This window comes from Lagopus leucura, unplaced genomic scaffold, assembly GCF_019238085.1.
Source record: "Lagopus leucura isolate 7727_CA_CO unplaced genomic scaffold, USGS_WTPT01 Super-Scaffold_100033, whole genome shotgun sequence".
In the NCBI taxonomy this organism is placed as follows: Eukaryota; Metazoa; Chordata; class Aves; order Galliformes; family Phasianidae; genus Lagopus; species Lagopus leucura.
In genome coordinates, this window is record NW_024962282.1 from 4,587,512 (window position 1) to 4,609,826 (window position 22,315).

At 39.6% G+C, this 22,315-nt stretch overlaps 1 protein-coding gene across 1 annotated transcript in view; it reads left to right on the forward strand.

The window, feature by feature from the left end:
• The window catches only part of MICAL2 (microtubule associated monooxygenase, calponin and LIM domain containing 2), a 120,532-nt gene extending 99,415 nt beyond the window's left edge, over positions 1–21,117 (forward strand). The window contains exons 31-37 of the mRNA XM_042881844.1: positions 254–1,589; positions 8,747–8,844; positions 10,726–10,818; positions 11,873–11,966; positions 16,104–16,203; positions 17,086–17,159; positions 17,882–21,117. Of these exons, the coding sequence (XP_042737778.1) occupies positions 254–1,589; positions 8,747–8,844; positions 10,726–10,818; positions 11,873–11,966; positions 16,104–16,203; positions 17,086–17,159; positions 17,882–18,066 (1,980 nt within the window). The 3' untranslated portion in view covers positions 18,067–21,117. The remainder of the gene's footprint in view (positions 1–253; positions 1,590–8,746; positions 8,845–10,725; positions 10,819–11,872; positions 11,967–16,103; positions 16,204–17,085; positions 17,160–17,881) is intronic.
• Positions 21,118–22,315: the final 1,198 nt, after the last annotated feature.

The window sequence follows — 22,315 nt, forward strand, 5'->3', positions numbered from 1 at the left end:
TTACTTGTAGGCTATTAAATCTTCCAGTAGAGCATCAGTTCTCCACTCTTAGAGCAATATTATTCCTTTATGGAAAAAAAACCTTTTAGTTTATTGTCAATTACATATGTTTGTGTGTGGATGTACACAGTAAACATGAAAATTAATTTCTAGTATTATGTTTAGATTGAAATTGATTAAAGTATTACATAAAAGATGCTCTAGGCTGTGTTTTTTCCACTGGCACAATTTTATTTGTTCACGCATTTGACAGTTGGCTTCTTACAAGAAACCACCAGAAGTTACGAGGGGACATGTCAAACCCTACAGCCCTGAATTCCAAAGAAAAGCCAGAGAGAGGCCTCAAGATGTCCATCCCCACGTGCCTCGTTGTCCATTTCAGAGCAAGGTCAAAGGTTCTCCACAGATCTCTCCTGGGAATGGGGCACGGGCTGCTGGTTTTTCTGAGTGTGAAGATACAGATGGTGACACTGGGAGATATACAGGCCAGGGCTGGAATGAAGTAAAAAAGAGTTATACCTCTGAATCAGAAGATTTTAATGGGAATACGAAAGTGATGTCATCTCTGCATCTGAAAGAAAAAGATGAGAAAAATACAAGGCACCTAGAAGAAAAGCTTGAGCAAGAGCAAAAGGAAGCAAAAAAAAGGCTGGTTCTTTGCACGGAACAACAAGCTATGTATGATTCAAATGGGGTGTACTTAGGTGGAACCACACTGCAGTGTCAAAACAAAAAAATGTTGGGGATTTCAAAGGAGAAGAATACTGAATGGAGAAGAGGTGTTTTCAAGCCATCTGGTTGTCCTGTGCCTCTCTTATTTGTAGATGATGTGCCACCAGCTTTGCCAGTTGACATGAAAGATGCTCTGAGGAGTCCAGACAAAACTGCCAAGGAGCATTCAGCTGGCCAGCCAAAATCACCACTGAGGCTCATTGCCAATGCGATCAGGAGGTCCATTTTGGAACCTCTAACTTCATCTCCAGAAGGACTAAAGCAGGATTCGGACAGCAAAACCAAAGCCTCTTCAGAACAAGCTTCTTTCAGCTTCCCTAGTATTCTTGGCCATAAGAACACTAACAACAACAGAGCAAGTAACAGTCAGCTACAGGAGCTTCAAGTAAGGAAGCAGGCAGGAGAACATTTAGGATGTGGGAGCCTTCTCTCAAGTGCTTCTAAGTTTTCTGCCAGCTCTGAAGAGAGATCTCCAAGTGACACTAAGGACGTGTCCTTCCCAGTCTACAGTCCTCACAGCAGGCCTTCCAAGACTCCTAATATACCTCAGAAACCAACTTGCACTAGGATGGAGGATGTCCCAGGACTCCTAGAAAAGTTTACTTTTAATGAAACTCCTTCAGTGGCTCCCAAGGATGATGTATTAATCTGTAATGAAAAGTACCCTCTTGCTTCATCTCAGGAACCCTGGAACACCCCTAAGGACAGCCTGCATGACTCTGCACAGAAGGGTAGTCTTTCACTCTTTGAGAGACTAAGAAGTAAGATTTGTGAAAGAGAAGGGAATTTCTCCATGTCATCTCTGCCTTTCATGAACGACCATTCTGCAGAAGACAGGCTACATTATCCTTCCACAGGTGAGAAACTGAGTGGGATTATTTATTCCTAGCACTTAACATTTATAAGGTTGATCTGCTGTCATGTTTTATGTTTCTTTTATATTTACTGTCTACGTAGGAAGGCTTAATAAATCTTCCTTAAGGTTTTGGAGTTGCTTCTGGTTTAAAGCTGTTGCCAGAAGTAAGGTGAATATGCAAGCAGTGCACAGCATGCTGGACCCATGTTTGCTTACTTCAGATGTATATTTGAAACAGGAAAACATGCTGGAGTAGGAGCAGTAGAGCAGAATGGGATGGTGTGCAGAGCAGTTGCTGTCATGACACTGAGTGCAATGTGGAGTATGTTTGATACCTTCTGCATGAGAAGCTCAGGCACTGAAACAATTGGACTGCAGTAAGAAGCTTTGCTGCAGATGTCCCTTTAATCTTGCTTACTGTCGCAGTGACCAATCTGAAGGCATGCTTTGGGAGTGTTGTGATGTCATTAATGTCCCCCATTCCTTTTCTTGAGAGGAGATAGCACCTTACTGACCTGCTATGACCTATTTGCAAGTTATTAAAGCCATCTATTTTCATGTTTTCTTGCAAGAGCACGCTTAATATTGAAACTGCAGATAAGGTTAAGAAATACTGATGTCAGACCAAGAACAACTGGTGTAATCTGAGTGTAGGCTGAGAAAGAATTAAGTGCAACACAGTGTAAAATATAAGAGGTAAGAGAGATGCACCTGCCTTTTTCCAAAATCCATCTTTCCAACAGCCCTCCACAGAAGGCTGCAGTTGTCTAGCTCCATAACCTGTTGAATTTGATTGGCATTCTTACTTGTGCCTTATTTCATGAAATTGTAACCCACATTCAGCATGAAAATAACGATCTGTATGTAAAATACTTGTACAAGTAATGGAGCGTATGAGAAGTTGCTGAAATGTTCCCCTTGAGCTGCCAGACCCCTTTGTGATACTCACTGAAATTGACAGAATAACTTGGGCTCTCATTCATGGACTTTTAGATCAGAGTCTTGAGCCTCCTTATCTTGCAACTTGCAAAACCACACTTTCCCATTAAGCCAGAGGATGCTAAGGGCTGCCCCGAGGCCACAAAGTTTTGGTACTATTCACACTTGTCACCCTATGGTCTTAAATGAAAAGCTTTTTCTGAATCTATACCAAGTCATCACCTGTACTCTAAGCCAAGTTGACTTGTTCTTAACCAAATATATTACAACAACTGATACATTCAATTCCTACAAGAATGGAAAAGATTCTTGTTAGGTTTGAACAATACTGTGCTTTATTTGCATTTGAAAATTTTTGAAGACATGATGATTTAATAATGTGCTGCATTCTTCTGCTGTGCAAGCCGAAAGAGGAATTATTAAATTATTAGTCACTGAATATGAGCATTGCAAATTCTATTCAGAAGAAAAAGATGCAGCTTGGAGATCTAGCCATTTGCCCAGGAATCTGGCATCTTCAACATTTCGACACTGCAGCCCCTTGAACTTTTTCAAACATTCATACTTTGGGAAAGTCAAATTAGTAGAGAGCACTCTACTCTGAAATGTAGCTTGTCTCATACTGGCACTTGTCTGAGGCCCAGGCTTGGCAAATCTCAGTCATGAACTGCTGATGAGTTTTGGCCTATGTTACAAATCTTGATTTTTATTTTTACAGTTTACCATTGATCTTAGAAAATTTATTTTCTTTAAAGGAAAAAAAGGAACACTTTAATGAGACTTGGCTTATATTCCTCTTGGTTCTTTTCAGTAGTGTTTTTCTGTCTTATTCAGGGCCAGACAGTCTTGTTCTGTGCAAGTATGCTTGGTCTTTCATTACTCTGCTGATTTCTCCCTCGATGGGATGTTGGTTGTGGAGCCAAAGAATGAGCTGAGTAATAAAAGTCCCTGGGATTGAGATGAGACTGGAGAAGCTCATTGAAGAGAAATCCACTGAGGATTAACCAAGTGTGTAGAAACCACATTCAGTTCAGCGAGCTCCTGAACTGAAAACGTGCTTGAAGGCTGGGTGAGTTATTAAGGGGACAAATCACACACGACTGCCCAGTGTTTATGGTGCTGTTTTAGACATCCACTGTTGGAAAGAGACGAGAAGGACCTTCAGTCCCACTCCACACGATTACTTCTATGTTATGTTGCTCATCTTTCCCTATGCCTTATCTGTTACTTCATCTGCAAATACATGTCCAGATGTCTTCCGTGTGCTGTTGACTTCTGCATTTCAGACCCAGATGTCTGCCCAATCTAAAACTGTATTCCTACCTTCTGTCATCTCCTGCCAACTGTTCAGCCACCAACTGAAACTCAGCATGATGAAAAAGAGATCTTAATTACTCAGCAGCAGATTGCCTGTCATTCAAGCTTACTCCTGAAGTTACATCTTCCATATGAGTAATCTCAGCTTCTTATCCAGAGCTGATTTAAAGGCTTTCTGGCTGTTTTATAAGAGTTATTTCTCCTTACTAAAGTAGTGGGAATTCATGCACTGATTTCAATGAGAAATTGTTTTTTTAAAAAAATCCTATTTGAATACACAGGTGTCCCCAAACAGCCAGGTGTTCTTCTTTGATCAATAAAACTGGTCAGTCTGGTGGCTAACTGATCTCCTTTAAGCCCATTTGCCCTTTTGAAACTTAAAGAAAAGTAACAGCCAAAGGCCTGTTTTACTTATAGGTATTAAAAATCTTTAATACCACAGAAACAACAACAACAAAACAACTTAGAGAGAAACAAAACAAGCCAGTTTGTATAATAGAGGTGCAGTTACTATAGCATCTGCCTTCTCTTGCTGATGGCTGTATGCAGTAGCCAGCTGTCAGATATGTTTGCAGTGAGATACAGGGTTTAGAGTAGAAGTTGCATGAAAACATTTTTAGAATTATCCTTCAGAGTAGATGAGAGTTATTGCAACTCAATTTATGGCTGTTTGTTGTTTACATAGCTGATTTAATTAAGCAGAATTACTGGTTCAACTGATTAAAAAAAAAAAAAGATTAAACATATTATGAACTCACTTTGCTATTTTTGTGCACTTTTAGATTGAAAGGGGATTATTTGCAAATAGTCTTGTGCACAGTTCCTATTATTGCATCTTTGTACAATTGAAAATGTTTGCAATATTTGTGTCAGCTAGGACACTCTAATTTCAGTGATTTCATGTTTTAGGGAATGCTAGAAGATTGAATTACATGTCTGAGATCCCAAGAAAAATCTCTGGAAAAGCAGAGGTCTGGAGCCAAATCGCCCTTGATTTCTTCTTGCCTTTCTTTCATCTCCTACCTGATGCAAATTCCTATCTGGCTTGGGACACCAGTGTCCTAAGAGATGTGTCCTTTTGCCTTTCTCTTCTGTAAAACACTGATGTACTCAAGGGCCATGATTAACTCCTGTAACCTTATAAAAATATGCAAATCCTGGACATTTACATAGGAAGCCAACAGATTAATGTAACATTATAAAAATTCTGCTATAAAAATAGCTCCTGTTTCAAGAATTTCAGTGTAGTTAAACCACAGTCATTAGTGTGACACAGAATTCTTCCAGGAAGCAGAGGTGAGCTGTGATGTGCATAACTTCTGCAGTGGGTCTTCCTCTGTAAATCTCCAGGACAGTCAGCAGTCGGCCTCCTCCTCCTACTGAAGCTGTAACCTTCTCAACGTGTCTTTATGACACTTCCCTCTCCAGAGAACCTCAGGTTTTCAGAAAAACTAGTAGCCTGGATATTGAGAGGGATTTGCAAAAGTACTGTACGTGAGTCCAGATGCTCCTACTGAATGCAGTGAGGGTTTTCCTACTGATGGCATCCAGCGCAGGGCCCTTTGGCCAGAACAAAGTATCTTTGGGACTCACCCTTAGATTACCAAGCTATAATGCACTGGCTGTAGAAGAAATTGTAGCATTATAGACATAGTTCATCTTGTATCTTACAACACACAGACATGAGGATGTCAAACCCCAGTATCAAGAACTGGAGACTTTCTTCAGCTTTCTACTCTGAGTTGTATTCTGTGTTGCTGTTAGAACCAATTACAATTAATAATAGTAACAATTAATGGTGACTTCCCTGTGACTTGACAGCTGTACATTAGGCATGCTGGGAATGTCTTTTGATGGCACTCCTGTTAGTAACTGTTAAATATAAGGCGAGAAAGGTTTAATAAAAATTTCAGAAACGTTTGTTCCTTTCCCCTCTAATGAAGAATTAAGAATAATGAGACATAGCTCACTGTTCTTGGCCATCCGAAGACGTGTTAGCTGGGAAGGAAAAGCTCTAGTATAACATAGATTAATTTAGAAGGGAGGTAGATGGTTGAATTCTTCAGAAATAAGGGAAGAATAACTCTTGTTTTGAAGAAATGAAATGGAGGAAAAAAGAAAGACAAGAAGAGCTGAGTTAGTATTTGGAAAACATGTATGTCATTGAGAACTTCTCAGTGGCTAGCAAGCCTTAAGGCTTGATGTATTTGAAGAGAGAAATTACTTGTATCTAATTTGACTACACCAATTCTAAATTTCATATTTAAATGAGCAATTAATGTAAAATGCCTTAAGTAGAACATTATCTGGAAATTCCTGGTCCAAATTCCCACAGCTGGCAGCGAAATTCTGCCTATTCCACCCCTCTGGAAAAAAGGCAAGTGAAAAGCTTAATGCTCGGGCATCTATAGTAGAATAGGTAGATGCTGTAATACAGAACAGTGGTTTCTTCAAAATTAGAATGATTTTTTTCTAGTTCTGCATAAAGCAGTTTGTTCATTGAAGTATTTTCTTACTATGCTCGTTATTATTGTCTTGAAGTTGAAATCAGGACAATTTCAAGTATGTTTTTCTGCTCTTTCCTGGAACAAAGAAGCCAAGCAAAAATAGTTGAGGTGAACACAGAGTGGCTGCCCCTTTACTGTTGGAAGTAAGGCACTGTTTCACTAACTCTGTACCCTGAAATGTGGCAGTGCCATGCATCTGAGAGCCAAAACCTCACCTTCCTTACTCCAGTTTTTTCACTATTCACTGTGTGTTTATGGGGTATCTCTCTGGAGCACCAAGGTTTTCAGTTTTCCATGTTGTATTAGTGGAGAGCTCCGGTGATGTGAAACATGCGTGCAGTGCGTGGGACAGAAGCCATAACCCAACACACACAACTCAGGCTATGGGACAACATGTATGAGTGGGTTCCCAGGGCTCACCTTCCTGGAGACTTTGCAGGTGGTGAACTCCCTGGAGGCTGCTTCTGGTGGCCACTGTCTCCCAAGACTCAGGATGCAGCATCCCTTTACAGGCTGTTTAGATGTTTAGGAGCAGCTTAAATGGCTTTTCTCTGCAGAGCGAGGTGCTAGCACATGGCTCTCTTAGCTGACAGGCATTGGCAAGGCTGTGGACATGAATTTATTCCAGGTCCTCATGCTCATGAGATAACCCTTGATGAAGGTCCTTGGAGATGTCAGCAATCCTCTCTCTGTTCCAGAAAGACACCTGAGGAGAGGCGGGTGCCTCTGCTATATTTATATAGAGAAAAAACAGTCTGTTTTTTCTCTAGACTTTGTAACACTGCTTAAATTATTGATGTTGCTCAAAGAGAAGAGCATGGAGAAGCCGTCACTTATTCCCAGAGCAGAGAGAAGAAAGGGAGCGTGTAATTGCTTGCATGGCCAGCACTGCGGGGGCTCCCCAGAAGGTTTGCCCATTGCATATTATGATATATATTGATTTCACCCTCAGTGTGACTGCAGGATAGTTACTGTGCTAGTTTGGTTGTACAAAGAAATGCGAGATAGGTGAATTAACTCCTCAAAAGAAATAGTGAATGCAGTACTGCCCATGCCTTCTTCTGTCTCCTGCACTGGCAAGGCTGGCTGTCCCTGCTGGCCTGCCAAAAAACCCTTTGAGCTTGCAGCTCCACTGAAGGCAAGGACTGGGTGCTTCCAAAAATGAAATGTTTGGGGGAAATATCAGAATTTTGTCTCAAATTACTTGGATTTGCTCTCATTGCTTTACCTCCTGGGATGAACATGTTTCTTGGCTCCAGGTTTTAAATCAGGGTTTGAGACAAAAATGCCATCTCAGGACTGAGATGAAGGAGAAGGCAAAAGAAAGAAGCATTCCCACTTAACGAGTGGGAAGTGATTTTAATCTGATTGCAACTTGCACATAGAAAGCTAACTGTTATACCTAGCAGATAAAAATAAATAAATAAATGCTGGCTTTAAATAAGGTACGTTTCCAAGATGTTGCCCAGCTGTTAATCATTAACCCTATAGCAGGTTGAAGTGTAGAGACAGATGTTCCAAAAGCAGTTTTATTTTCTTAAATAAAGAGAATGAAGCTATGAATTAGACAAATTAAGAAGAAATTCAAATATTTACACCCAGTTGAAACAAGATGCTGGGAAAACAGGCATTATAAAATTGCTGCAATTAAATGTAATTTAATTTGTAATTCTGAAAGCGTGCTTCCTCTACAGGCAGCCTTTGAGTTTTCCTTATGAAATGCATTGTTGTGATGTATGGATTTTCCTGACTTATTATGGCATTTTAATCAACAGTTCAATGATGTGATAATATTCCTAAAGCAGAAAAATAAGTGACGTTTGTTTAGACATAATTAATTAAATATTTATGTTGCATGAGGCTGTGTGATAAAGCCTTGTTCTCGTAGTCCATTTGCTTCTGATTACATTTGTGATTTTTTTCTATGACCAGACATTCTGACGCCAACTATTTTACACTGAGCAGATGTCATGTAGTAAAAATGGGTGCCAGATGCTACAAGCCACATAAGGGTAATTTGTTTAAGAGCTGGCTCAGACTTTTTGCATTCAATTACACTGTATAGCGAACCTTACACAATCATTTGGGTAATATGGCTAACTTCAGATATGCATTTTAATGAATGTTGAATGCATTCAGAACAGCATGCTACGTGGAGAGGGCTCAAGGAATTAATTTGTTTGTCTACAAAAAAAAAACCTAAAAAAAAAAAAAAAGAAAAAAGATATACCAGGCAGGGTTTTTGACAGTGACCAAAATCCAATTAATGCAGTGAGCCAAATTTCCAAATTGCTCTGGGTGCTGCTGATTAGGACCTGGGGCAGGTGCAAAGTGTCTGTATATGTTAAAGAATGGTATTTTTTGCCTCTTTAATGGCTTTGTTCCCTCTACTTAGGATGTGAACTTCCACCTGTCAGGAAACAGACTGCGGAGTATTTTACTTCTTCCTCTGATGAAGATGAATTTGAATTCAAGCGTTCATTAACATATAAGGTAACCTTTTCTTTGAAGCAAAAATACATTTCCTCAGTTGGACTATATTTAAGATTCATATGACTTTGTTCTAAAGCACTCCACGATTTCTTTAAATGGGAATTGGAACATTTTATCGCCGAGGGTAACATGCCATGGATGTAAAATACACTAAAACTGTGACAGATGAACATGAAAATTTTTCTCCTCCTTGAATCTGTAATTCCCCCAGGTTACACTAGTGTTGATGGAGAAGGTCTTAATTGGACAAACAGACATGTTTAACTGAAACCACTTTGAAGCAGTATTCATAAGTGGCTTTAATATGTAGCCCGACAAGCAAACCATTGAAAAAATTAAACCAAACAGATGCAGATTTCCCGTGGGGAAATACAACTTCATTTGTGAGGCAGTACAGGCAGATTGCATGAAAAACATTGTGTTTACTTTAATCAGCATGGCTACATGAGCTGGAAAGTCACACCCAGACCACATACATGGAAAGGATGTGCTGTACACTGGCATCTCCCAGCCCTAACACAGCTCATGTGTCTTTCTGGAGCAATGGATTTAGATCACCAGTGAACTCTTGATACCCAACTCTGACCTGAAGAAGCAGCTTTTATTGCCTGACTAGCTCATCAGATAAACATCAAACTTTTTTTTCTGCAGAGAGAATATAAGTAAGTGGAAGTTATAGTTTAAGGTGGCCCTTTCATTTGTTGCCTTTCGAGGGCAAAAGGAGAGGATCGGCTCTGGAGGAAGCAATGCAAAGCAAAGTGCAACAGTGCTTGGCTGCATATCCCACCTGTGATGCTGGATAAGGATGCACTGAGATTGCAGAAACCCTCTGAAGCAGAGCAGATTTTGGAAAAGTTATCAACAAATGTAACCAAATGTAAACAAACGCAACCAGCGTTTAAAGTTTCTGTTATCCTAGAGCACCTTCAGTTCATTTTTAAGAGAAGACATTCAGATATGAAATATTTCATGGCACATAAGCATTTTCAGTTCTCTTCCTCGTACCACTGTTGCCCACTCTACCCACAGTTTGTCTGGCACTGTGAGGCAGCATGGAAGTCCCCCAACTCACTTTGTCTCTCTAAGTTACCTCCAAGTACCTCTGTTTAGCCAGTGCCACTGTTTTTCACTGATAAAACTTTGTGAAAAAAATGCTAGTGGCTTCCTGGCCTGTTAGTTTTTCAGCAGTCTTGTCTACTGTGCCCATACATCCTGTCTCCTCCTGAGTGAGAAAACCACAGCCTTGAAGCATTTCCAGAGAACTTAGACCAAGAGCAAGGTGAAGCATTTCCCCAGCAGCCTTGCAGTGCGTGCTCTCTTCAATTGCACTGCACAGGTGTGAGTTACAATCAAACCAGCTAGATTTTGCAAGACCTGTTTCTACATGTAACACTCACTGGAACCATCAGAGACAGCATTCACACCTCAGACTGAATTTTCTACTCCAGCAGTGGGGTTGAGTTTCCTTATTCCAGTGCTTCTCACTGCCTGTGCCTGGCTTCTCCCTCAGGTACGTAGTGTCTGCACATGCCATAGGCAGTGCTGCTTTGTGTACAGTCCTCCCTATCATTTGAACCTTTCTATTGGTAAAGACACTTCATGCTTAGTGTTGCAGAGGGCTCTGTAAAGTTTCAAAGCTCATATAGGGAAGTGCTTGAAGATATTCCCTACACCAGTATTTTCATTTCAGTGAGGTTGCCCAAGCAACTTGCAGTGTCTTACTTTGCTCTGTGCAGGGCAGTTGGATTAGACGATCTCCAGAGAGCTCTCTGAGTCTTAGTGATACTGTGATTCTGGGAAGGGCTTGTGGAAGCATTTGGTGGCATACTTGTACTTTGATTGTTTGTTGTTGTGTTGGTGTTGTTTTTTTCCCTTTTATAGGCTAAAAGATCTCTTAGAAGGAGAAGAAAACTGGAGAAGGAGACAAAACAATTGATTAAACAAGAGGAGCTGAAGAGACTTCATAAAGCACAGGTGACAGTGTTGCTCACAAATGGACATTTTTCTCCCAGGAGTGCTTGGCGAGGACAGGGGTGGAAAATATCTCCTCTGCACCCTTGCTCTTCACTGGAGCCCACTGACTACCACACTGAAATCCACCCAAAGTATCAGGTGCAGTAAGATTCATGTGGCAGGGCCTCACACCTCTGTGTGACAAGTCCAAGTGTGCCCCAGCAGATTGTCACAGCTTTGTAAGTATGCATAAGTGCATGAAAAGGAGCAGTAGTGACTGACAATAGCAGTAGAACACATTGATTTTTAAGGACAGAGAGAGAAAAAGGAAATGTCAGCCCCTGAGAAAGCAAGAAGCTCAGCTATCATCCTGGCACACTACCAGGACTCTGGTAAAATAGAGCGAGGGATTTTGTACTCTCTGCCTTAGAGGTGAAAGTGAACCTTTTAATTTATTAACTGATTTTTTTAAATGCTGATGCTAGGTCAGTTCAGTTTATTCAGACCCTGAAAAACAATCGTGTTTGTTGAAGTCAGAGTTCTACATCATCCTCTGTTGTATTACAATAACAAGTGGATGATTTTGGATGGATCCATGTCTCTAACCTAAAGAAAAGAACAATTATGTTATCCTTTTTATTTTGACAGATGTAAATGATCCCGAAGTAATATTATTTCCTCTCACTGCTTTATGAAGTAATCAAGTCCAAACATTTTGAACTGTCTTTTTTGTTTGCTAGGCTGTTCTGAGGGCTGGGTTTGGTATGCCCCAACACAGCCTGAAGTGGAAACTTCAGTCTTATAAAGGTGCTTTGTGTCCATTATCCATTAGGCACCTCTGAAAATACCCACAGTATACTGGGGTTCTTTTAGTATCTGAGATACTTATCTAGCCACATTTTGGTGCAGGTGGTGGAATTGTTAAATTGCTTAGGCACCAAACACACATAATGACTTGCATATCCCGTGACTCCTCAGAAGTCTCTTCAAACTGTTTCTCTAACCACTGAAGCTACCTTTTGTCTCTCAATTCTTAAGCCATGTCTGCAAATTTTCTATCTTTTCAATTTTGCAGGCAATCCAGCGCCAACTAGAAGAACTGGAGGAAAGACAGAGAGCACTGGAAGTTTTTGGTGTTCAGTTGGAGAGAGAACTCAGAGGAGAATCCGGTAAATGAAGGAATGTTCGTTCTTGATAGTTTTGGGTTTTGGTTGTTTTCTCTGTTGTTTTTTGGTTTGTTTGTTTTAAGAAGAGAGTTTTTATTTTTGTCATAGAATTCAGTACAAAATTTTAAATGAAATATGGAAGGAGAGAAATCCTTGTTTACCCCTTTCCTCAAATTCTGTTAGCTCAAGCACCCTTTAGCTGACCATTGTAACATTCTTTTGATTATATATAGATATATATATGATATAGCAACAGCAGCCTGCAGTCCCACCACTCCAAATAGGTGAAAGATAATAGGAGCATCATCCTGCATGACGCTTTCACTTGCCTGAACCAACAGTGCCAAGTGTCCTGAAACATGGTGCTCTCCCAGTGCTCCCCAGCACTGGCAGGGTGAAGCCGGGGAAGCCTTCTGCAGCAGGGTGGGACAGGACAAAAGGGGATGAAGGAAAGATCTGTGTGTGTAAGTGGCTTCAGGGGAGCCTTTATTTCTGTGCCAAAAGGGTTCTGGGGAGCAAACAGCCCAATTGAAAGCATCTGTTTATCTTTGTTTTAGAAAGGTGAACCTCAAGCTTTTGGGGCATGCAGTTACGCAGCACTGGATATGTTTTGACACCTGACCTTGTCATCTTAGTTAGGAAACCTAGCAAAATCTCTACACACCAGATGTTTTAATGCCATATTTCTTAGCAGTTATTGCCCTTATTCTAACACCAAACTGTCCAGTTTAACAAGAGTATTTTATGTTTACTAGCAACTTTCCTATAACTGATAGTTCTTATTTATTTAAATGTTATTTAAAAGGCTAGAAACCATTTCTTTTTCTTAAACAAAAACACTACAATTTATCAAATAGCACCCAATGTTTCTCATCTGTGAGAAACATTCCTAAGACTGTGAGGACTGCTATATTAGCTTTGTTCCTTACTACTGATTTCAATGAGAGTGGCTGGCTTGGAAGCTATCAAAAATATGAGGAACAAGAGATTTCTAGCTCTTGGGATAGATGCAGAGTACTGGGATGGATGGCCTAGAGCTACCTCTTGTTTTGCTGTTTTGACAATCGCATTTCCTAAAGAAGGCTATCTGCCAAGAGATCGATGCTTCTCATTCTCTTCCCATCCTCAGTAATTGGATTGCCCTCATTAAGGTGAAAGTAGCATTTTTTCTCCCTGTTGATTGTTTGCGTGTAGGTGGCCAGTTACAAATAGGGCAGATACTGAAACGTAGGATGTTACTGTCTCTCAATAGCTCTTCTGGTGCAGAAGCATGGAGCTGTAAGTTTCCCAAACAAAAAGTAAGTGCTTTGTCACTTGAATCATATGTGTAAGGATGCAGGAATCAGTGAGTTCAGTGTTCCATTCGACCTTCTTAAAAATAATGGGCATTATTGTTTAATGAATGACCAGTGTTTATTAGGTTAAGTTGTATTTAAGCAGGTCTGTGCTTATGTAATTCAAGTGGTTTAATAGGTATTATTAAGGTGATTAGAAAACAATCATGGTTCAGCAATAATATTGAGCTGGAAAGGTTGTGAATAACCAAATTTAGAGACAGGCCTGCAAACACTGGTCTTCAGTGACATTTACGCAGCTCTCCTTTAATAATTCCGTAGGCAGAGGATGAATGGCCCCTTTGTTAGCTGGGGTTATTCATTAGCTCCTCAGCTGAATTAGAAGAGAACATGCGTGGGTGTGAAACAACTGCCATGAAGACTGATGAGCAAAATAAGGCTTTCATGATCTTCTAATTGTAGTGACAATCCATGCTTTTTTTTTTTTTTTTTAAAGAGAGAAAGAATATCAATCCTATGAGTATTTTTTCATGGCCCTTATTCCCTTTATTCTGATTCTAAATACCGGATAATAAATAATTAATGTATCACTGCTTTGTTTTCCACTGACATTTGTGGAGGCTTATAGAGATCTTTTGCCTACAAGAAAATACAGAAATAAAAATCCCCAAGCACGTTTTCCACTGAAATTAGCATAACCAATCAATTGACTAAAAAATGAGGAATTCATGAGGAATGGTGGTAAAGAAGAAAATCTGTGTAGACAGAACATGGAAAAAAAAAAAATCCAGCTCTGATTTGGAATGTGAGCAAACATCTGCACGTGTGGACCATTTTTGATTTCATAAGCATCTATCCAAGGTTCCTCAGAACTTCCAACAAAGTCAAAAGAAATCAGCTGAAAACCTCTGTGATAAAGGAATATGATGTTTAGAAGTTCTTAGGGAGGAGCAACTTGCAGGTCCCCTCTGTGTGTAACACAGAGACAACAGAGCATTGCTTTGTGGATAAAGGGTTGATGGTAAAAGGCAGCCACAACCTACTCTCAAAAGCAATGAATGCTGAAATAGCTATGATGTAATGAGAAGAATATCCAGTTTTCAAATGGGATCAAATGGGTTACAATAGATTCGGGCAAACCAGAAGTAAAATTTTGCTTTAGCAATGCTATAACAAAAAGCCATCATGGCTAACAAAACAAATTCTCTAACCTTTAAAAAAAAGATCTGTCTTGCTACCTTGTGTTGAACCTGTAAGAAGCTACCATTAACACGTCCCAACAAGAACTGCTCTGGCAGTCACTCTAAGAAATTTTTATCATCGTTTGCTGACCTGAAAGACCCAGTAGAAACACATCCTTTGCTGCCAGTTTTTTATGGAGTTGGGCAGGGATTAGGCCAACTTTTCACTTTCCTGTTGCTTTATCCTCTTGTTTCATGGTAACTTCAGACTGGGGTCAAATCCCAGTGTGAAATCACCAAACACTGTGCAAGCTGGCACGACTCCTGATCTTGGCACAGGGGCCCACGCACTTGTGATGCTCACACAAGGTGACCCAGGCCCTCTGAGATGACAGCGCCTGCCTGTAGTTCTTCATCAGCACAGGGGTCATGTAGAAAGGTGGCTGGGTGCTTCTGTTTTGTGGGGGAAAAAAGGGTGAAAAACAGGAAGTGAGGAGCATGTTAAAAAGAACCTCAAGAAAAATAACTAAGATAAATAAAACAAATTCCTCTCGAAAGGTGAATAGCCTCAGCTTGATTAGGAGTGTCATTGGACTTAGATATTCTCTTGACAGGCTTGACTGAGGAATACTGCTGGTAAAATCAGCTTACCTGCTCATTTGCAGATAGGTTTGCAAAGGAAAAGGAGAGCAATGTTTAAGCAGGAATCCATTTCTGATTAACACAGGTAGGGAAGTTACTTACCGTCTCCTCTCATCATTATATCCTGCTAATGCAGCAAATGCTCACTCCAAGAAGATTGGATGAATATGAAGGTGGATGTCTGGGGAGGGCCATACGAAAGGGCACATGCCCTGCCCCACACTCTGACCTGCCACTGGAGAACTCCAGGGGTTCTTCCTTGCCAAAGATTTTTTACAGGCTACGTTTTAGAGCAGTAAAGGCTCTTAAGTGGTAGAGGAGGAATCTGTGCTGCCCTTTAGTGAAATGGCCTCAGTCCGTGCACTCTCTGGGAGATAAACATCTCTTCTTACATGTATGCACAGCGTCAACCAGTAATGACTTAACTCCAATTGTTACAAAACCACCCCAGAGTAATAGATTTTTCTGGTGCCACAGTCCTTCCTGACAATTGAAGCAAATGCAGATTTAGAGGCCTGTTGGCAAATGAATGAAAATATGTAGGGAACCTGATGGTGCTTGTGCTGCCCACTGGAAACAGGGACTCGGGTGATACATGCCAGCAAATTCATCTTAATCTGATCATGTTATCGGATATCTATCTATATAGACAGATCCAAAGTCTGCTATTAACCAAGAAGGCAGAATTATCAAAGGCAGAACTAAAAGAAAGCGAGTGACCATTTGGGGGGAGAAAAAAGAAAAATCCATTGAAAGGAAAAACTTGATTTCCAAACAAACAATGTTTGTAAATCTAACGCATCTTTAATTGCAATAAACTACAGCACTCAAACGACCATAAACAGGTGTATTATATATGTAATGTCTGGACATTACCTCTGTAAATTGCATAGAGAAGAAAAATAAATCTGCTTTGGGGCTCATCTAGCCTTACCAATGAGGATTACTGAAAGTGACCTCAAGTGGCAAGAGCATTGGAAGGAAGCCCAGTAATGCATATTCAGATTTGCTATTTTCAACAGTTTCAGGCACACAGGATGAAACTCAGTTGCTTCATGAATGGTTTGAACTGGTCCTGGAGAAGAATAAATTAATGCGTTACGAGTCTGAGCTCTTGATTGTGTAAGTAAGAATGAACACTAATGCAAAAGATGCGGAGGGGAGACAGAAACTTGTACTCATAGGACATCTGAACATGTTGCTGTGAGATGGAGTTTTGAACTGTCATGGAATGAACATACTTAGAGTACAGGCTGTTGTGAATGCAGACCTCCAGTTGAGCCCTCCTCATTGTTTCCATCTCACAGTGCTTCAATTTATTTCATTCCTATAGGATACTCAAAAAAGCTACAGCACACATGTTCTGTCTTTATGCAACATGGGTCTAATGAACACTTGGGCATTTTCTCTTGTATAAGAAAAATAGTCTGACAAGTGTATCTCACAAGAGAAAAAAATCAAAGAATTCAGTACTGAGATGAAACAAGTACATACACCAAGCCAATAAAAGCTGCCTCGTGCTGCTGTTTGTAGTTGCTGGAAACAATGTTGGCTGTAGCTGCTTCATGTCTCATCCTCTGCAGCGTGCTCAGCAGATAGCTGTAGGTGGCTCCCAGATATTTTCTCCACTATCTCTGGATGATGCAGGAAGGCATTTAGAGTTGCAGTAGTCATTATTCATTCTGGCTGGACTCTGTGGGAGGGCTCAAGGTTGTCAAGGTTGTCCAGAATGATTATATGAGTACAACCAAAAAGCTTTGACATAGCTGGTCAAAGCCCTGAGTGCTGCACTGTAAGAAGGAGCTTAATCCAATGCATAAAGCAAAAGGTGGTAATAGTACTTCTGTCATTGTTGTGCACAGGCAATAGTTTTAGCCTTGACTGCCCTTGAGGAGAAAATACTGAATAAACAGAATACGTGAAATCTTGATTGAAATAATACTTGTATTTGTATGACTTTATTTATTTATTTCTATTATTTTATGTATATTTTATTGTACCCAGAGCCCAAGAATTAGAATTGGAGGACCATCAAAGCAGATTGGAACAAAAACTGAGAGAGAAGATGGCCATTGATGGTAAGTGAAAGTGGGGAACGTGCTATTCTACATTCATAGACATGCCCATTTGAGTACCCACTTGCTTTGAGAAGCAGAGAGGATTATACTTTTCCTTCTGTGCTCTTCTGCAAGGTTATATCAGCTACAGGGCTGCAGGTTACCATTGTATTTTGGAACTGCTTTTTTGTACTTGGGTCTACAGTTTGCATTTGTCCTTTCATTCAGCATTAGAAGAGTGTGGGGATGATGAATAGAGGCAGACGGGTAAATACATGGCACTGAATACACCAAAATATCCTGCTGGTTCTAAGCATGTGGGCTATGAGTGACTACACTTTTCAGCATTTTTTTCTGAAAAACAGTTTATTTTCTTACAGATTCTGCATTTTGTGACTGGGCATTTTGAATTTGATAAACTAATCTTGAAGTCCAGCACAAATGCTGTTACGTTAGATTTCACACCCTAGTGACAGTAACTGCTACCTACCATACAGCACTGACTACTGATTTCACAGCCTAAGTTTTGCTAAAAGTTCTACTGTACACTTTGGGGGCTTCAATGGTCAACTTCTAATGGCCTCAATGCAGGATAAATTTTCCCTGGACTGTAACGTGAAAAATATTAATCGCTATTGACTTCATTTTAGTGTCATATTTAATCCAAGTACAACAGCTGTTAAAATGCAAATTATGGCAACAAAATGATCTGGATTATGACCTCTTGTTTTGTGCTCTTTCAGATAGCCTTAAAAATGAGATGGATCTAAATGAGGAAGATGAAATTTTTATTGAGATGATGAAAGTGGTTGAAGAAAGGGACAAACTCGTGTCTGCCTTAGAGGAGCAGAGAGTGAAAGAACAAGCAGAAGACCAGTGCTTTGAAAGCATTCTATTATCAAGGGGCTGTCAGCTGAGTGGCATTTAAACTGCCATATGCAAACAAATGTCATTCCAGCAATATTTGTAATCATGGAGGTACTGTCTTCTGAAATTTAAGGTAATTCAAATTAGAAGTCAGTTTATTTGAATAAGGTCATCCCGTTATCAGGAGCTTTTAAACAACTCCTGTGCTCACACTGATGTGAATCACTTCACTGTCAGCATCAAGAATCAAAAGAATAAAGATGGAATGGATTTACCTGAGAGACGCCGCAGCCTGTGAAAGGGAAATTGGCACTCCAGTGTTTCCTTGGAATGTTATTTTACTGCTGAAAATAGAGTTATTAAGAAAAAGGATGATATCATATAGTATTTTTGAGATGGCATTATTTTCTGTCTGCTCGTCTGACTCTTTATGTGGTTTTGCTTATATTTTGGCACAGCGAAGCCATGATGAACTATTTAAAGGTCAAAAGCAAGCATCTCATATAGAAATAAGGTTAGTTCTTTTTTTTTTTCTGGTAGAAAAGTCTTTTGACTGATAACTATGCGTAAGCACTCATTAAAGCCATTGTAAATACAAGGTCAGATATGAATTTCCTAGGTATTCTTATGTTTTAGAGCACCGTGTGTTTTTGAACAAGCTGTTAAATATCTCCACGTTCTGTAAAATGGTAAGGGGTCATCAAATGGGTAACTCCACTAAGTCTGTTAGGTACTCAGAATAGCTTTTGTCTGTCACTGATTAAGGTCTTCTCTAAAGCATGCTGAATGATAATTATAAAATACTTCTCCACCCCTGCTTCAAAGGATATATCATAAGAAGTATCATGAGGGTGTAGCAGCTGACAGATCTCCCTTAGAGTAATTCCTCAGAAGGGCTGCAAAAATTATTGAGTTTTGCAATAGCAATGTTTGATAGATAATGTTGTGATTACATTTACATTACATTTATATTGCTGCTCAAGAAATGTATATGTAGATCTTTTGCTTAAAGGAAGTGCCTGCTATCTTTTTTTTTCTTTCTGTAGTCATGGCATAGCAGATGTGCAGAAATTCTTGTTGATATTCAGGATAGCTTCACGTACTTTCTTAAATCTGCAATTTTGCAATATAAGATTGGTAAGATTTCAGACTTGTACATACGATGCACTTATTTTCAAACTGAAAAACCAAGGAGACCAAAAGGCTGTTTCTTCTTGAACATCATTTTACCTCACACTTTGACTCGGAAGATTTTGATGTTCTCATTATTTCATGACTGGTGCTTACTTGCAAGAGTTGTCTTTGTACAGCCAAAGCTACAAGCATTCTTGTTATGAGACAATTAAGCTAAATAACCTCTTGGTAACTAGCTGTAGGGTAACAGATACAGTGGATCTTAGTACGATAATTTATGAGTTATCTTCAGTTTTTGCTGTATTGTAAGAAATCTAAAATATCCTTTTTAAAATTAAAAAAAAAAAAAAGTTTTCACTGTTGACCACAAATACATAGAATACCTCTTTGCTGCAAGAACTACACTACTGTTATGCAATATTTATTTATTTATACTTATTTATTAGTCTCTGTAAGGAGGATAAGAGTGTCATGTTATATTTTACAGTTCAGACGTTGTCTCCAATTTTCATAAATAAGTTTATTTCTAACAGTTATTTATAGCTAAAGGTCTGCAGGGTAAACTAGGTAGCTGTATCAATTTGGTAATTATTAGTAATAAGGTATAAATTAAGATTAAAAAAAAATAATAATATCTCTGTGGGATACCCTTACAACATAACACGTAGAGCTTTAACAGGATAATTTCTTTTTCACTTTGGTGGAAAGACATAGCAGGATCCCTGAATTTATTCCAAAAATACCATTGGTCATTTTTTTCTGTCATTCATATGCTGAGCACACCTTGATCTTCAAGTTACATTTTCATTGAGATGGACTGCAGTGATTTATTTTACCACTCTATTATTTTAGATTGACACAAAGTAGAAACAAGCAGAGCAGTAATAAATATGTTCATTTTCTCTGTTGAAAACTCCTGGCATTCCCAGTTTTGTGGAGAAAATGTATGGATTTTATCACTGTTCCCCAAAGCCTCATGTAGTCCAGTAGAGTGATACTGTCTAGATCATCTGTCATTGTTTGCTGTAGAAAACAGAGTTGTAATATTTTCAGTGGATTATTATTTTTTTACAAGTTTTACAGCAAACTTATTGTCTTAATGCTTTGCACAGTAAAGGCAGTTCCGCACAGACGCCCTTGGTTACATCAATCAGTGATTATTTATTCGTCTAATTTGTACTAAAAGCCTGTTCATCCTCCTTCGTACAAGGAAGAGGAGGAGGAAGGGCAGCCCCAGAATAATGTGAAGCAAATCTTCTGCCAAAGACCGACCTGCTTACCCAGGGCAGCAGCCTGGGCTCAGGTCACTCTGTGGTGCAGACAGGCTCCGAGACTTCACCTTACAGCAGATACTTGTTTTTGACTTGGTCATTGAGAGCCAAGAGATTAGAGGCAGCAGAAGTTGAGAGCCATCAGCATGTAATGGACTGTACAGATATTCATTGCTGAAATTATACTTTTGTGCGTGCCATGAAGTGATAACACACTCCATCCACAACCACTGGTCCCACATGTCTTGGGTGGAAAAACCTGGCAGGCCACTGCTACCCTTACTGATACTAGAGTGCCTCTCAAGATTAGATCCAAAAACAAACTAGGCAGGCAAAGCAGGAAAAGAATAAATTCTTGAGCAATTTAAAGCGAAGTCTTTGTATTGTGTGAATAGAGGAGGCAGAAGAAATAAGCTATGTGCTCTGTTTGCAAGTCAATTTAATATGGCTGGCATGTATTACAAATCTGTTTAAACATGTTTTGTTATGAGTGTTCTTACTGCTTGGTCTTTTCTGTAAATTGACTCATTAACTGGATTTGTTGGGGTATTTTTTTTCTTTTTTTTTTTTTTGTTTTTTTTTTTCAGTCCTTGGCACTATTGTTGTTGGGTATAATGTGATGTGCTGGAATGTATTGCCATGTCTAAGTGGACTGGATGTGAGCAATTTTGTATTTGAATAAATAAAATTGTATCTCATTCTCTGAAGTGCTTGTGAGTCATTTCCATAGTAATTTCTCTCCTCTGGTACCTACAGTATAATAATGTATCTCTAGGACAAATCAGTGGGTAAGAAATTGTATCAGTTTCTTAATCATATACTGGGAAGTAAATTACCCTGTCTTGCAGTTCACATTGCATTTTGTAGTTGTTTAGAAATAATGACACCCTGAAGCTGGATGGTATTCAACTCTACTTCTAATACACAAGGTTGTGAAATCTGTGAGGTAACAACTTTATTACACAGGAATTCACAACCTAATTTCCTTGGACACGACATACAAACTGTAACAGCTCCCAGAAGACTTGATGGAAAAGTGTCCGTGTGGATCACTAAGAATTGGTGATCAAAACCTTAAGTGCCAATTTTCAAATTCCCATCACTTTCCTTATAGTAGGTAATCTCATTTTGTTGCTTTTTACCAGTGGGGAAGCCTTTCAGAGCAAGACAGTGATAAGAGAAAAGATGAGAGAAGCAAGACTGGAGCTTATGTTAGCATCTGCACTGCCGTTCCCGCCTCAGTGGCTTTAAACTGCTCGATAGTTCCTTCTCTTCAGATGGCAGATGGACAACAGCAGCTTCCCTTTGAGGTCAAGGTAATTTCTGGTACACTTGAACTGAGCTTTATCTTCTACTGTTTCCATTTTGTATGCCTGAGAGACAGGCGTGGTGCTCACAATATCTCAGGACTGCACAGGAATTACCTGCCTGCTGGGTTCATTGCAAATAATACATCAAGCTTTTATCTGTTTTTAACACCTCTCAGGGAGCAGGTGACCACAGTGAGGGTTTGGCTGTCCCAGAGCACAGTGGGGAGGAATGCCACCAAAAAATTTACTGAGGCTCCCCTCCTATTTGCTCCTTCTATCTTCAAAAGATTCTGTGTGCAAAAAAAAAAAAAAAAAAAAAAAAAAGCCAATTGGGCAAGGATTTCAGGGAATGGATTTTGTAAGCTATTATTTGCCTCAAGATCAATCTGTTTGCACTCAAGGTAAAGGAATGCCTTACTGGTTTTTATACTGTTTGGCTAGGTTTCTCTGGGCACAGGCAGTGAACTTGGACTTATTCCTTGAAACTGCTTTTTAGCCTAAGGCATACGTGATTTCCACTAAGAATTTCACTTTTGTTTGGCACTTTCTTTTCAGGAAGATATACTCCATTTTCTTCCTCGTGTAAGCACATACC